Source organism: Dendrobium catenatum, unplaced genomic scaffold (assembly GCF_001605985.2).
Source record: "Dendrobium catenatum unplaced genomic scaffold, ASM160598v2 original_scaffold_12804, whole genome shotgun sequence".
Classification (NCBI taxonomy): Eukaryota; Viridiplantae; Streptophyta; class Magnoliopsida; order Asparagales; family Orchidaceae; genus Dendrobium; species Dendrobium catenatum.
This window is the reverse complement of record NW_021331264.1, coordinates 1-16,596: the sequence shown is the minus strand read 5'-3', so window position 1 is coordinate 16,596 and position 16,596 is coordinate 1. Positions and strand designations below refer to the sequence as shown.

Below are 16,596 nucleotides of genomic sequence, written 5' to 3'. Positions count from 1 at the left end.
ACTTTTTTAGAGATGCAAAAGATGCACTTTGTTTAGACAAATTATTTTATGTGAATTTTTCTTCTGTCTCTAAGTATTGTGGTATCTGAAGGACTTGGTTTATTTTTTTTATGATCATATTAATGTTCATAATGCATTTTCCTTCATAATATTTGTGTTGCAGCTGGTTGGTTGTCGAGTCATTCCCTGCGAAAGCAAATTTGAATTATACTGCACAAGCTCTAGGCATATCAACAGGTAAACATATTTTAAATTTATTTGAATGCTCCATTAATTTCACAGAAGTAATGGTAGCTTTGATGTGCCTTGCCTGATCAGAATTGGAGTATCTTTATTTTCTTAACACGAAATTGGAGTATTCTATTTTAATTCAGCGGTTTGGTTTGCAATTAACAAACACTTTCAATGTTTCTTTAAATAATTGAATGCTTGTTTTCACTTGTATTTTCAATGCCGTGATGATGTGCATTTGTTTGTTCATAGTTTCTTATGTTCCTGATATGTTTCAGGTTTATTTCCCCCATCATAATCGCCTAAATTGATTTTAATCTATAAAAGTTTGAAAATACCTTTAGCAATTACTCTGAATTTAGATTCCCATTGGATCTTGAAAAAAAATGTTATTTCTTTGCTCCTTCATATTATAGGATTTTTTCCTATAATTGTAATAATTTATGAAGTGAATCTCCTATGAACTGGTAATCCCTTATAGTCAGCACTCAGCATCAGCATAACCTTCAAGTTGTTTGGTATCGTAGCTTTTTTAGAGAATCCATTTTTCGAGATTTAGGTTTTGTTTGTTTGAGAGTTTTTTTGCCTTTTTCGTTTGGAAATGGAGGAATTTTTTTTTTTTGTTGTTTGTTTGTGACACTTTTGCAGAAATACTTTTTGGGGAAACTGTATTTTTGTACTATTTTAAAATCTTTAGGGTATTTACTTCTCTGTTTTGAAAACTCCATTTTCTCAAAACAATTGTTTTAAAACTGACTTTAGAAAAGGTGTAGGATAACCAAACGAAACCTTAATGTAAATACGTTGAGAACCTTACAAGCAACTTGAAAGTGAGATTCTTTTAGTTTTTTGAAGGAATTGAATTTATGAGAATTACTGCAAAAGCAATATCAAGCTAGGTGCATTATATGTAGAGTAGTTTCTCAACTAACTTCTGATATTGTTTATTTTCTATTCATGTTGCTTCTTTACATATATATAATCTCTGGCCTGGTTTAGGCTTCGTTTGGAACAGCTATTTTATTGCTTTCTTAAAGTAGCATTCTAGTACAAAAATTTTAATTTTTGTACTAGAAAGCCGCTTTAAGAAAACAGGAAGAAAGCCGTCCCAAACAAAGCCGTAATTAAATTTTGTATGGCTAATATCAATTATTTTTATTTCTCTTGCACTACAGGATTTGAGAATGGAGACAACCTACCTTTTTGATTGACCTTCTTTGTTTCTAGTTTAGCCTTAAGACTTTTCATGGATGTTCCAATATATATATTTTTTAGTTGTTGCACTATGGATATCTTTTGTAAGAATTTTTTTTTTTGCAAATTCTCAACATATAATATCATCACAAGTGTAAAAAAAAAAGTTGAATCTTTCATCTCTCTTGTCAAGTTGACATGGCAAGCCTATTTTGCATATATTTTGAACTGAAACCAAATCTTTCATTTTTCAGCTGCAATTTCTGCTTTCTTCATCACTGCTGATAAAACCATCCTGAAACATGCAAGGGGAAACAAATGGAAAGTATGACAAGAGCTCTTGACATGAAGCAGCACCAACTCAAAGATCAAACTCTTGGAGCTTGAATTTTGATGTTTAATGGTTTCATCCCTTGAGAGTGTATTTCCATTTTCTCTTTGTTCTGAAATAGCAATAGCAGGAAGGCTTTGTAATGTTGGCATTTGACTAATGCTTGGAATGAAGAAGAAATGTATTATTTTTCTCTTGACCATTTCGTAATCTAAAATAAAAATTAAAGCTCTCTGTTGAATCTGTGAGCTTGCTGGTGTCTTATAATGGCTGGGGTGGTAGTTTGTGAAAGAATAAAACTTCTATCTATGAATGGTGTAAATTATGCTATTGTTATGCATGGCATAGAGTCAAATGATATTAAAAATGTTGAATAAAGAATAGAACAATTTGATGATTGAGGGATAGTTGCCAAAAAGAACAGACTTTACAGGAAGTGGATTAAGGCTTCGTTTGGGACAGCTTTTTTTCTGCTTCTTAAAGTAGCTTTCTAGTACAAAAATTAAATTTTTTGTACTTGGAAACTGTTTTAAGAAGCAATAAAAAAGCCATCCCAAATGAAGCCTAAGCATTGCAAGAGAAATGATGAAGGAATGCATATGGATCAGAAATCACATTATGCTCCAAATATTTAGAGCAGATCGAATCATATCAAAGAAACCTTTGATGTATTCTTCTAATCCAGTGCTGGCAAGGAATAGAAGCAGTAATCTTCTTTGCAGTGAGAATTATGCCCGCAATTTCTCGAAAAAGATGTAGAATGATTGATTTACAAAAATGAAAAAAAAAAGAGAGAGAAAAGGAATGGCAATGAAGTCAGCTTGTATTTTTTTTTTTTTTTTTTTTTGTATAATGAGTTTTGGATGAAATTCTTCAAATGAGTTTGACCGTTTAAAAGCTCAAAGCTTGAAACTCTCAAAAAATATTGCTTGAAATTGGCTTCAGCAAATCAACTCGAACGTTGATTTTGAGTTGATTTGGAGCACCGCTCCACACTAGAAATAGATTTGACATGATTTCGAGCACCAATCCATACTAGAAATTGATTTCGAGCATTGCTCGGTACTAGAAATGGATTTCGAGCTTATTCAACTCGCTCAAATATACGTAGCTTAACTCAAAATATAACTCTGAATGAGTAGTTATAAGAGTTGACTTGGCTTTATTTGGGACAACTTTCTTAATGCTTCTTAAAGCAACTTTCTAATAAAAAATATTTAATTTTGAGTTAGGTCAAACTCATTTGAGCTCGACTAGATAACAATGTGAAATGAATTATTTTTCTTTTTGAATCTCAATGATATTGATGATAAGAGACATGCATAAATGGTTTATCTGATTTACATCAGCTAAAATCTAATCAAGCTATTTGTGTTCCTTTTGTTGGAGATTCCTCTGAGTGATAAAGACCAATATTAAGCACTGAGACAATGCAGTCCAAATTTATAGTGATGAGAACCAAAGAGTGCAAACTCAAAGTGATAGAAAATTTAGATATCTTCATATAGTGATGACATCTTTTAAAAAAAGACATGTTCCAATTCAATAGAAATTAATCTAAGGTTTCGTTTGAGACAACTTTCTTACTGTTTCTTAAAGTATCTTTTTAGTATGAAAATTAAAAAATTTATACTAGAAAGCTATTTTAAAAACAATTAAAAAGCCGTCCCAAACAAAGCCCAAGTACTATTCAGCTTATAAATTTCTATCCATTACGAAAAATTGATCATTATGATTTATATATAAGAATCGAGATCAGTTAAAAGAGTTACTAATCATTCGATTCATTTTCAAAATTTTCTCTTTTTATTTTGAAACTCTGGATATTGTTTGAAACAAATTTTCTCAAGAAAGTGTGATCTGTTAGAAGACAATAATGATAATGTATGATGTTAAAAGTACCTAGAGAGGGATTCATGCAAGAGAAAAAGAGAGAGAAAGAGAAAGAACAAGAGCTCAAGTTTAGGTTGTCAAAGATGAAGAGATCACCAAGTTGTTTCATTGTACTAATTATATATGAAATTGAGATGATTTTAAAGGTTTCTACACTGTTATAAGAATCCATTTGTCAAATCTTCACTTCTTCTGTGATCTAATGATAGCAATCGAGCGGTAATCCAACAGAGGTGGCATGGCAATGGTCTACGATGGCCTGTTTGGATGCATGTAGGATTTAATTTAAGTAGGATTTCATAAATCCTATAAATTCAGATTTATTAAATCTTGAGAGGGTTAAATCCAAAAAACGGTTTGTTAAAAAATATGTTAAATCTTGACAACTCTTATGTGAGACTATTTGGCAATGCTAGCTTTTCATGATTTAAGGCGATTAACTCATATGACATTTGTATTTTAAATAAGAGTTACTTATTAATTCTAATTTTAATCAACACCATTAAATTATAATTATGAATATTATAACTAAGGTGTTATTTTAATAAGCAATTTAAAAATAATTTATTTAGCTATTATTTTTAATTAGTATTTTAGTTTTAATCTGAATTGATCACTGTCCATGTATTTTCATGCTAAATGGATCCGAGCCATGCCGCTTGTCTCTCTCGCACATGAGTCTGTCAAACTATCATCCCAACCATAAATCTCTTTCCAATCATGAAAATCATGTGATTCATCCCGCTTCATTTTATTTCTCCCGCATATAGCTTCCCTCTCATGCCATTAAACCTAGTAGGGAACTTATGAATCATCTTCTTTCTATTCTCTCCCAACTGTCAGACTCTCATTTCTCCTCCTTCGTTTCTTTATGGCTCTAATTAGGAGTTGATTATGTGATTAGATTTGGGTAGGGGCTTACGACTTTCATTTGAATGTAGCCCTAATAATGGGTCTTACGTTCTCTGTTAGAGGTGGTCCGAGTACCAGGTCTTACAACTTAGCATTGTAGATTAAGATGCTCAAGGTTTTATGGATTCCTTAGAAGTTGCTTAATAACGAGTCATACGACCTAGCCTTGTAAGCTAAGTAGCCCGTGAAATGGGTCTTACAACCTAGCCCTATAAACTGGGATGACCGTGTGAGGGGTCTAAGGTTATGTTATTACCTAAACATTTTCCACATAGGTCGGACTTACGGTTTTTATTAGAAGTTGCCTATTTGTGGGTCTTACAACTTAGTTCTTATAAATAACATTTCTCAAGTGGTTTAAGTTTTTTATATAGGTAGTTCATTTAGAAGTTTCCTAATATTCGAGTCTAATTGCTTTGCTTAGAAGTAGCCTTAGATGAGTTTATAGTTGTTTGTTAGTTTGACCAATACTATGATTTTGACACCTACTTGACAGCAATTTATTTTCTACTCTAGCTTTCAGTATTGTGCTTGTTGTTTGTTTTTGTGCTCATATCTTTTACTACTACAATAGTTTGTTGCTCTACTATATCATTTTTGCTTTACCAATTTTTTCAATATTTTTTTCTACCTGTAGTAGCTAATTTTATTCTTTTTTTAGTATTAATTTTATTTATGATGTGCTGACTTTTATCTTCTTGTTTGCAGATACGTGGTACTTGCAACAGCTCAAGAAACGCTCAAGTAGATGCAGTTTAAGCAACCACTGAGAGTCTGAGAGAGTTTGAGCTTGTTTGTTTGAGATAGTTGTTTGAAAGTTTATGTTTTGTTCAGAGATGTGTTGTGAGCGTTGTTTGTTGAGTTGTTTGAAGATAAATTTGTTCTTACTCAGAGAGTTGTTCTGTTTGAGCTGCTTAGTTGAAGAGCTGTTTGTAGTTCGAGTATTGTTGTTACTTGTTGGAGAGCCTTATTAATTTGTACTTAGATTGGATTATTAGAAACATTTCATTCCTCCATCTTTTTAACAAATTGAGTGAATTATTTAAAGTTTATTTTATTGTAATTATTAAATTATTATCATTTAAATAATTAAATCAATTTAATTAGTCATTTAATCAATTAATTTGTCATAATAAATTGCGAGTTTTTTTTTTTTTCAAAATTTCCAAAATCTACACTAGTCAAGTTTTCTTGAAAATTTCGGTAGCCTCCCGGAATCCCCTCCCTATGAGGGAGGTAAGGGAGGGCACTTGCCCTTTTAATTCAGCCAACTGAAAAGATAATCAACTGCCGAGGGCGTCGGGATATTGTCGACCAGGTCTTGAAATATGTCTTCGAGTCTCCCATTGATGATTGTGAGCTTCTAATTGCGATATGCTTTTTTTTAACATGCATATATAGTTTACTTATTATTATTACTATAATAATTTGATAATCCTCTTTCCCCTACATTTGTTTTTCTATTCAAACAGCTCAAAGGCAGACGAATCTGGCAAGGATTTTTTTTTATTGCACTTATTATAAGGTATTATTTATACGAATCTTGCACCATTTTGACATTCTTTACATAACAGCTATTTTTTTTTTTTGGATAAACCCGGGGCATGAAGCCCATATATTAAATAACAACATTCAAATTACAAAAACCTGTGGGAAGGAAAAGAACAAAATAACAAAACTAACAAAATTTACACAAAGATAAACACCAAAGTCATGAAAAGGGGAAATAGACAATCCGTAGACTCAGAATTAAGACCAGCTCCCATTCAACTAGTAAAAACCGATGAAGTCACATAATGCCCAGGCTGAAGCAGCAGTTGCCCATTATAACCGAGAGAGTCCCAAGCATAAAGAATTAGAAACTGGTCATCACAACTCCTCCAGCCAGCATAAAGAAAAATCCCACGAATGAGCCTGGTTGCCCCAAAGGCCATCCAAGGCTCAAAGAGACTGGCCTTTGTCATCATCGTCTGAATGCCCATAATCCCCCACCAATGCCATATGCTGTCTTTGTTGTATACCCGAGAAATGATAGGATGATAATCCGCAAACCTACTGGATTTTGCCATAAGAGAAAAATGGTCAAAATCCCAAAAAACATCTTCCCAGGTCTGAATTGTAAAGAAGAACCAAAATTGGGCCAAAAAATACTGTCCCAGAGATAGAGAACACATCCAGCCAAAAAATAACGACCTGCTGCCTTGATGCTACAAGTAAACAACCAGCATGACAGAAAAACAAAGGGAACTATATGCCCGGAAACCTCTGCAATAAAATATTTTTGTTTTTACATTTTGATACTTTGAATCTGATAGCCTCCCTAATATTGCAAATGATTTTAAGCACATTGTTTCTCACAGAAGAGAAACGGCTGTTGTTCCTTTCTCTCTAAATATGATAAATAGTACGGCTAATAATCAAGAAACAAAGATCCTTTTCTGTATTGCTGTAATACACAGAATTCTCATAATAATCAAATAACTGCAGTAAAGTGGGTCTAAGGAAAAAGCCATTAAGATTCGATAAAACAATCTTTAGTATGTAAAAGGATAGATCACAGGCAAAAAATAAATGGGAATGAGTCTCCCTAGTACCCTACAACTTGAAGGTTATGCTGATGCTGACTATATGAGATTACCACTTGATAGAAGATTCACTTCATAATATTATGCACTTAAAAGGAAGAAATCCTATAATATGAAGGAGCAAGAAGAAATAACATTTTTTTCAAGATCCAATGGGAATCCAAATTCAGAGTAATTGCTGAAGGTATTTACAAACTTTTATAACTTAAAATCATTTTTAAATATTTAAAAATTATATGGGAATGAAAATCTATTGTGATAATGAACCTGTCATTAGTATTGCTCACAATCCTATCTATAATGATCATATCAAAAATATGGAAGTAGATAGATATTTCATAAAAGAAAAGCTAGAAAAGGGTTAATTTGTGCTTCATACATTTCGACATAGTTTTGTCGAACCATTTACCCAAGGGCTTTGCAAGCTTACATTTACTAATATTATAAATAAATTAAGAATGATATATCTACACCATCTAATTTGTAGGGGAGAGTTGATGGAACAAGAGGCCACAAACCCCTTGCTTGCAAGAAAACATCTCTCCACGGATTTGTATACAAGAAAAGAAAGTAGGCATTGGAATGTTCTCATGAGCATCAATTGCCGAGTCCAATTGGATCCAGCAACAAGTATGAAGGGGTAGGGGATGAACAATAGCATGAGGATTATTTATCTTTTTGAGCTGTAGTGATTAATTATTTCCTTTTATTCTCTTAACAGTTTTATGTATAAATACCCATAGAAAGAACAAACAAATCAAGTTTTCTTTGCCTCTTCTTCTTTTCTACATTAAGCTTAAAAATATTTGAGTTCTCAAACTAAATTACGGCATCAATATGCTAAATGGATTGAGCTTTTACAGAAATATTATTTTGTCCTTAAACAATGTGTTGGAGCTTAAGAATAAAACTGTGATATTTTGAGCAAAAATTTTGGTGCCCTTCTATATACCATGTATTTTAATAATAAAAGAGAGTATGCCACTTGTAAGGATGAAATAATAACTATTCTTTGCTTAATAAAGTTGTTTAATTCTATTACTTCATGCTAGATTAATTTTGTATACTGGCTTATATGGATGAATAGGAATGTTCTTTCTTCGTTGGAGTATAGCCTATTATGTTGCTCTATTTTTGTCTATATATACATATAGACATTGCTTGTAATAGAGAGATTTTGAGATTAATAAAATGAAGGCTTTCGCCATGTTATTTTTGATTCATGCATCCTGAATTGTATTATTCAGGTGGTGGATTCTTCTTCTAAGGAGTTCTTGGATATGTGCCCGAACACGGCCACCAGATCATCGATGTGGATTCATCGAGCCCCCTCCGGTCCAGGACTAGTGCATTCACAAAATATATGATTTGCATGAAAATAAGCACAAAGAAATGGCTCCTAACTATGTCAATTACAGGCTTCGTTATAATGTGAATAGGAGGTATGTAAAGTTTAAACATGATTATAAAAGTATAATGCATGGTGACTTTACTACTAGAAAAGTAAGAGCACCTCAACCCAGGAGTAAGCTGTGACTAATCAACACAAAAGAGAATGCCAAAATTGACATGATTTGACTTAAATAAGCCCACGCTCAGTTGTCTAAGGATTGCATAATCCACTGAGCTTTAAAACTAATACATGAAAATTACAATTCATACGAAGTTGGAGATACAAACAAAGCTAACACTTTGTCTTGTTGAGAGAAAATAAAGTCACGAGCTATGAATGAGGGCTGGATGCAAGAAAATAGATATTATTATTCCTCTAGTTATTCTCTTCCTATCTCTATTACAAGAGCCCAAATGAAAATTATTCTATGGTATGACCAAAAGCTTCTCTTCCTAGAACCAGAAATAGAAATAATTCTTTCTTCTTGAAGAAGAAGAAGAATTCCCCCTTACAAGCACCTGACATAATCTTTTTCCTTTATTTTTTTATGACTCCTTCCTCCTCTCTCCTCTCTCCTCTCTCTTCCTATCCTACTCACTTCTTACTGTTTTTTTATTGTGACATGCATAAAATTCTTGATACCTTCCTCATTTTATAATTGCATTATGAGCTGGTAGGTGTGAAGGATTTAGCATTAATAGAACTTGAGTGAGGTGGCCACAATCTTAAAAGATAAAAAATGAATGAATCTTAAGTTGGTAACCACCACTACTGGAAAATCAAATACGAATGGATCCGCGGGTATAATAGCCACCAATTTTGAAAATTAAATCAAACTTATTCAAGATAATTCAGGGAAATAAGATGACATGCTTAACAATTACTTCCCTCCTATTTAACTCCATAAATTTCTACGAAAATGTTTCTTTGAATAGTTTAGTTAATCTAATAAAATTTTCTTAATAAATACAACGTGATTTGCTTAAATGATGTTAACAACATTTATGAAAGTTAAAAGATATGAAAATATATGTTTAGAATATTGTTAACTGCAATGGAAATGGTTATGAAGGGCTCGATCTCTAGGTTGCTTTTGTTTTGGTTTGAGTTGTTTGTGACATCATTACAGGAAATAGGTCTGAAGATATTGTTGGACGACTTGTATAGAGTTAACAGTCTGAATTATGACAAAATAAGATATATTTTAGTATGAATTGATCTTACATCCCCTTGTTACTATTTTTATTCTCTGCTTAACGATTTGAATTCAATTTCATATTTAATAACATATTACTAATGCCAATATTTTAGCTGTCGTTGTTTGTCTTATTAAGCTATAATAAAATTTGAATGGAAATGGGTTCTTTTGCATTGTTTTTTAATATTTGTTCTAAAATATTGGCCCGTCAACAAGTAATGAACTTCACTGCCTCATGTGAAAAAAGCACTTTTTGGAAAACCCAGAACCTTGAAAATAAACTAATTGATAAGTATCACTACTGCTAAAAAAAATACAGAAGTGAGTTTGGGGACTATTTTCTCTTGATCTCTTGGATTGGGTTTCTCCATGTTTAATGATGTTTAGTGAAATTTCTATATATATCCCTTTCTTTATGAGCATTAATTTTTCTAAATCCTAGGGCTATCAATTTTGAAAGTTTTAAATTCACAATAAATTTATTTATTTACTCAATTTGATTTTATGTCATGATTATTCGACAAGTTTTATGCTGGCTATCAACTACCTAACACAACCCTCCACTTTTCTCATCCAGGATTCAAGAATTGGTTAGAAAATATTACAAATGACATTTCTTTATTAGATTTAGATGAGAATTTGACCCTTAACAGGACACAATGGAGAAAAAAGATTCATGTAGCTGACTCCACAGTGGGATAAAGGCTTCTTGTTGTTGTTGTACTCATTTAGCCACCATATGTTCTAAGGGAACGTTAACTTTTTACTAGTCCAACAAAAATGAGGTGATAGATTACAATATTGGCCATGGGAAGGTTCACATTTAAACTCTACTTGTTATATATACATAGGCGCAAATTGTCCATCATGCAAACAGTTGATTTGGGAAAATATTTTTTACATCAGCGGAAATATGAGCTGATTATGATATAGGAAAGAAACCTGAAATATGTCAGGCACTTAAGAAACTACAAGCAAAAAAAAGTGAACCCATGAAGAAACAAATGCACATCATCATGGCATTAAAATGCAAGTTGAAAACAAGCATTCAATTTTTTAAAAAACCATTGAAAGGATTTGTTAATTACAAACTCAACTGCATGAAGTTAAAATAGAATACTCCAATCACAGCTGACCATTACTTTTGTAGTTATTGGAGCATTCAAACAAATTAAAATATGTTACCTGCTGATATGATTAGTGCTTGTGCAGTATAATTTAAATTTGCTTTAGCCCAAGGAATGACTCGACAACCAACCAACTGCAATACAAAAATTATAAGGGAAAAGCCATTATGAAAAAGTGCATCTTTGCTTCTCTAAAAATGTGATATTTTTATATTGAAGAAACGCAGTGTAAGCATACCGTGGGAACTGCGACTACAGAGCCTGCAATAATGGCCATTTTTGCTCCTTTCTGAATTGCATCTGAAAAAAGAAGCTAGCGGCGCATATAAAATTTGTATGAATATCAAAAAAGAAGAATTAATGGAAGTAGACAGATATGTTGATACATAGAAATTCATACAAAATACTTGAGGGCTAATTTGGTTCCCTCTATATAGAAAAGAAAACTAAAAAAAAAAATTCGTTTTCATTCATTCTATATGTGAAAAATAAAATTATTAAATTTGAGAGAGTTTAGAGAAGGCATGTTGAGTTTCTAACAACATCTAACAAAATAATGGACTTTATTTTTTTGCATTTTTCAGAATATGTTTTCTTAACTTCAAGCAACCAAATAAGTCCAAAGTTTCAATACAGATAAGCAACATAAAGGAGAAATTAAAGATCTGTATAGTTATTACGTGAGAAAAATCATATAATAAATTAACTGAGTAAATGAAAGCTAAATACAAAAACAAAGAGGAACAATTAACTTTGTTTAGGAGGATAGAAAACATCAATTCCTTGAAAAAATTTGCATAGCTACCCATCTCCATCCACTTTTAAATTGAGATTTATGCTCTGATAAACGTAAATTTCTATCATTGATAAAGAAAGATGAAGATAAATCTCAAATCATATGTGGATGGAGTTGGTTAGCCTTAAGTGTTGTTTGTTCAATGTTGTTTAGATATCGGCGTTATAAAGATGTCATTGTTATTAGATGTTAGTGTTATTTTACAAATACTGTGGGTCTGATTTAATGTTATCTTTATTGTACGTTATAAAATTTTAGAAGATACCAGACATCTAAAAATGTCGCCCAATTTCAGCTGGCATATAAATGTCATTGACTGAGGATAGAGATTTTATTATGAGGAAGTTATTTAAAGGATTCAACAAAACGATTGTCATTTTCAAATTAACGTGACTTAATATTACAATAAGTGTGAAGAAAAAACCTTTATACTGAATATGCCTTGAAAATGGAACAACGAAAGAAACAATGGAAAATTGCAGGAATACTAGAAACAATGGTTGATTTTGTATTATTACTTCAATAAAAAAAATAAGATAAAGGTGATCTATGATTAGAGAGATAGATTAGTTATCCCAAACAACCTAGACGCCCCTAGGAAAGCCCTCAAAGAAAAGAACTATAGCAAATAAACAAATCACAAAATGCAAAAATAAAAATCTAGTTAGCCATAAATAGGCTCTCCTAATTCCCTCCTAAATCAGCCATCTTTACTAATATATTTTCCTCTCTTATTTGAATTCAATTGGAAATCTTACCCTAAATATAAGATTAGTCTACCATCCCCTGATATTATGTACTTCGACTACCATCGTCTCACTTCAATCCTCCAACAATTATCACTCGAATTCTGTCCTACTCCCACACTTCGCCCAACTTAGGTTCTTAAACACTGTCGTCTAAACTACAATTCTTCGGCCATCATCATTTCCAAGCGCTTGTGCCTGGCTAAGAGCCTTTCAACCATCATTCCTCAACTATGGTTTTTTGATCACCTTTGCTCAAATATGATTCTCTGACCATTATTTTTTTTACTACGGTTCGCTGACTTAGTAACTTACTATCGCCAAAAATACCAATGCACATCATCACCTATAATATTGACGAACATCGTCAGCACTAACTCTGACTCCTGACATCACCAATAAGATTTATGTTGGACTTCTTGGTTCGATCACCCCTCAAAGGAGAATGAGTAAACAAAACAAGTGATATTCTTGAAATATCTCCCATAGTCTCATGCCATAGGGCTCTTCAAACCTCCAACACGGTATTTATCCTATATTGTTTCTATCCAGTATATTATATCACCTTCCTCAATCACAAAGAAGGACACCATTTATAACAAATGACAAACATTAGTGGAATCAATTCACTCGGATCAAGCTCCGTGATTTTTTTCCAGGATTTTTCAGTTGAGAACTTTGGTGTCATTTGCAACTCCTTTTTTACTTGTATGTGTATTAGATCCTCGTACAAAATTAAGATGCTAAATTCTTTCACTCAACCATGCAAATGTTCTTGCACCAAATAAAACTTATAAAAAACACTGTTTTCAGTTCAGCTAGTAACAGAATAAATGAAGAAACTGTCAAATGGATTTTTATAACGGTGCAGAGACCTCTACAATCATCTAGATTTCATACAGAATTAATACTTAAGCATATTATCCCAAATCAAAATTAATAAATAAGAACACAATCAATTCTAACATCCAACAAGACGGCAACTTTCTAGAAAGCGATTCGTAAAAATTGAACCTTGCGTTGGGATGTCTTGCTAATCTATAACCCTGGGCTCCTTGGAGAAGCTGCCACACATGAAAGATGATCTCTTGCTTGCCCCAAAGCCCACCACATCAGAAGGGAATACCCATCTCCACCAATTCTCTCCGAGTTTGGGAAGAACAGCAACGAACAAATGCAGAAGAGGAAAAGTAAACCCTAGAAGGCAATGAAATTTGCTCGCTCGAAGCTTACCTAACGCGAACGAAGAGTGCCGCCTTACGCAGTAAAGTCCGACTACAAAAGCCGCCGAAACACCGCGCGTGCTCCACGTCTACTTATTATTTCGGGCTCGTTTGGTTGCTCTATTTTTTTGGGTAAATTTTTTTAAGAAGAAATTTAATTATAAATTAATTAAAAAAAAGAGATATATGTAATTTTTTATCTAAATGTATTAAAATAATAAAAAATATAATAAATTAGGAATGATATAGTAAAATATAATCATCATATAATTTATGTAATAGTTATTAAATATACAATTTGACAATTTAATAAAAATATTATATATTTTCATATTTAATTTAAAATTATATATATATAATATTAATAACTTATAATTAAAAATTTTTAATTAAAATTTAATAAATTTAACATATTTATTATTTAAAATTATATATTTAATAAATAAATATAAATGTATAAAAAATCTAATATAAAAAGTTATAATTTATAAAAAAAGTATTATTTATTTTTATATACAATTAAATTATTAAAATTTAATATTTAATTAACAATAACTTATTTAAAAATTTTTAATGATATAAATTTTTATTGTGTATCACAAGTTTTAATTAAATATTTAATCAATTATTATATTATTAAATATTTAGTTATAATAAATAAATATTTGATATACATTATATTTTAAATATGAAATATTTAGTATAATATTAGTGTTTAATATATAATAATATTTAATATATTATCTATTTGATATTATAAATTATTCTTAAATTAAAATTTTTAATTAAATAATATATTAAAATTTATAAATTTATTATTAAAAATTTAATTATAAAGTATTAAGTTTCCCTTATATTTAAATTAAGTATATTTTACCTATTTTTTAAAATTCCTACATACAAATTAACAAATGTAGACAATTTTTAAAAACTCTTGATATATCATCAAAAAATTATCTTGATCAGACACGAATCTCAAGGAAAAAAATCAAGTTGGAAACTTCAAAAATTAAAGCTGGGATCATCTAAACTCCAATTTCAGCAAATTTATAGTCGAACTGATCGTCTCAGAAATATGTACCCAACAACACCAAATTAAACTAAATTCGAGCCCAAATGGGTCCGAATCGATGACCTGAAGTGTTGTTGTAAGGTTCAAACCATAATTTGGATTGCCAAACCATTTCAAAACATGACATGCTAATAGTCGAATCGAGCGGCTCGACGAGACAAATCCAACGAGCCAAAGATCACCGAATTCCAATATTATTAAGACCTTAAAATGTCTGATGAACAGTCCATGATCAAGGGATTCAATATCAGTCGTCCATCCAAACCACTCCACATTTGCCCTTGATCCTCCTATTTACGAGTCCTGTCATCCTAAAAAAAATGTAAATAACCACTCTTTTCTCTTGAGAGGGGACCCAAGCGAGAAGAAGGAGAAGAAAAAAGAAGAAGAGGAGGGAAGAAACTCCTCCTCTATCACTCTCGGAGTTCCACTCGACGTTCAAGTGACGCTGGAGTTCCGTCCGACTTCCGAGTGATGTTGGAATTCTGCCCAAGTGACACTGAAATTTTGCCCGGCTTCCGAGTGAAGTTAGAATTCTGCCGAACTTTCAAGTGACACTGGAATTCTGCCAAAGTGACGTCAGAACTCTGCCCTACTTCCAAATAACGCCGAAGTTCCGCCTGACTTTCCAGTGACATCGGAACTTTGCCCAATCTCTAAGTAATGCCAGAATTTTATCTAATCTCCAAGTGACTCTAAATTCAGCTCGAATAAACAACTTGTGTGTATCTGAATTTCAATCCTGAAGTGAATCATTGTAATCTGATTGCCCTAAATTTTAAGGACGATTTAGCCTCTTATATCTCAAGCAAACACTAGTGGAATTCTTTCAACTGGGCATGACCCCATGAACTTTTTCCCTTTACAGGGTTTTCCACGTAAAAATTCAAGTGTTCTTTCATCTTCTGTTTGTGTGCTGGATATTTGTACAACGCCGAGACGAAAAATTTCTAACTATATCGCTGCGTATATTCTAGCCCGCAACAACTCTCATTTAAAATTTCATATTCGAATATTAAGAATCAAAATTTATTTTTATTTAAAATTATAAATAATGTACAATGATTTAGCATATATAATTTGCAAAATAACAAAATCTAAAATAAAAAAATTGATTTAAATCTTGGTTAACTTTCATCAAAGAAAATAAATTCTCCATGAATTTTGAATTATGAGATTTTCATCAATTTTGAAGGTGTTGAGAAGCAAACAACGCAAAAGAACAGAATTTTGTGTGATGCTAAGTAAAAGTAATAATAGATGAAAAATTACATATTAATAAACATGAATATAAAAATTTTAGCTTCCTTATTATTGTGGAAATTATCAAAATAGTTTTAAAACCCATGTGCATATTTATGAAAAAATTTGACATCATCAGAAACTAAGAAATTGATATTGATCATGCACTAATTCTTATAATTCCAAAACACTTAGCTTTTAATTAATCTTTTTTGTATCATGAATCATTTTATTTGATAATAAATTATAATTACGGGAAATAATTATCAAGCATTAATTAAGTAAATTAAACATATTGATAATTAATACTTAATGCTAGTATTAAATTAATTTGAAATAATATGAGAAAATAAAAAAATGAATAAAATAAGTGATATATTAGTTTTAATTATTGGTTGCATTATTAACAAAATTGAGTTATTTTTTGCTAATAAGCTAATAACATGAATTATTAAACAAAAGTTACTTTCAAGCCAAAAATACACAAATCTCTTAAATAAGAAAACTAAATTTAGCATTTCAAAATTTACATCGTCATATAACAAATTACCATCAAAATTAAATTGTACCAACTAATTTGCAATTTATATTTCTATAAAAAAATCTACATAACTAACATCTTACTATCTCGAGAGATGGACTAATGCTTCACT

At 31.3% G+C, this 16,596-nt stretch overlaps 1 protein-coding gene and 1 long non-coding RNA gene across 2 annotated transcripts in view; one reads left to right on the top strand and one right to left on the bottom strand.

The window, feature by feature from the left end:
• LOC110100385 overlaps positions 1 to 15,339 on the bottom strand; it is a 17,462-nt gene extending 2,123 nt beyond the window's left edge. Inside the window, exons 1-3 of the mRNA XM_028691561.1 lie at positions 15,138 to 15,339; positions 11,103 to 11,164; positions 10,923 to 10,998 (exon numbers count right to left, since the gene is read on the bottom strand). Of these exons, the coding sequence (XP_028547394.1) occupies positions 10,923 to 10,998; positions 11,103 to 11,164; positions 15,138 to 15,339 (340 nt within the window). The remainder of the gene's footprint in view (positions 1 to 10,922; positions 10,999 to 11,102; positions 11,165 to 15,137) is intronic.
• On the top strand, positions 164 to 1,997 carry LOC114578402. The gene is made up of 2 exons (XR_003699435.1): positions 164 to 237; positions 1,680 to 1,997. It is a non-coding gene; the product is annotated as an uncharacterized LOC114578402 (long non-coding RNA).
• Positions 15,340 to 16,596: the final 1,257 nt, after the last annotated feature.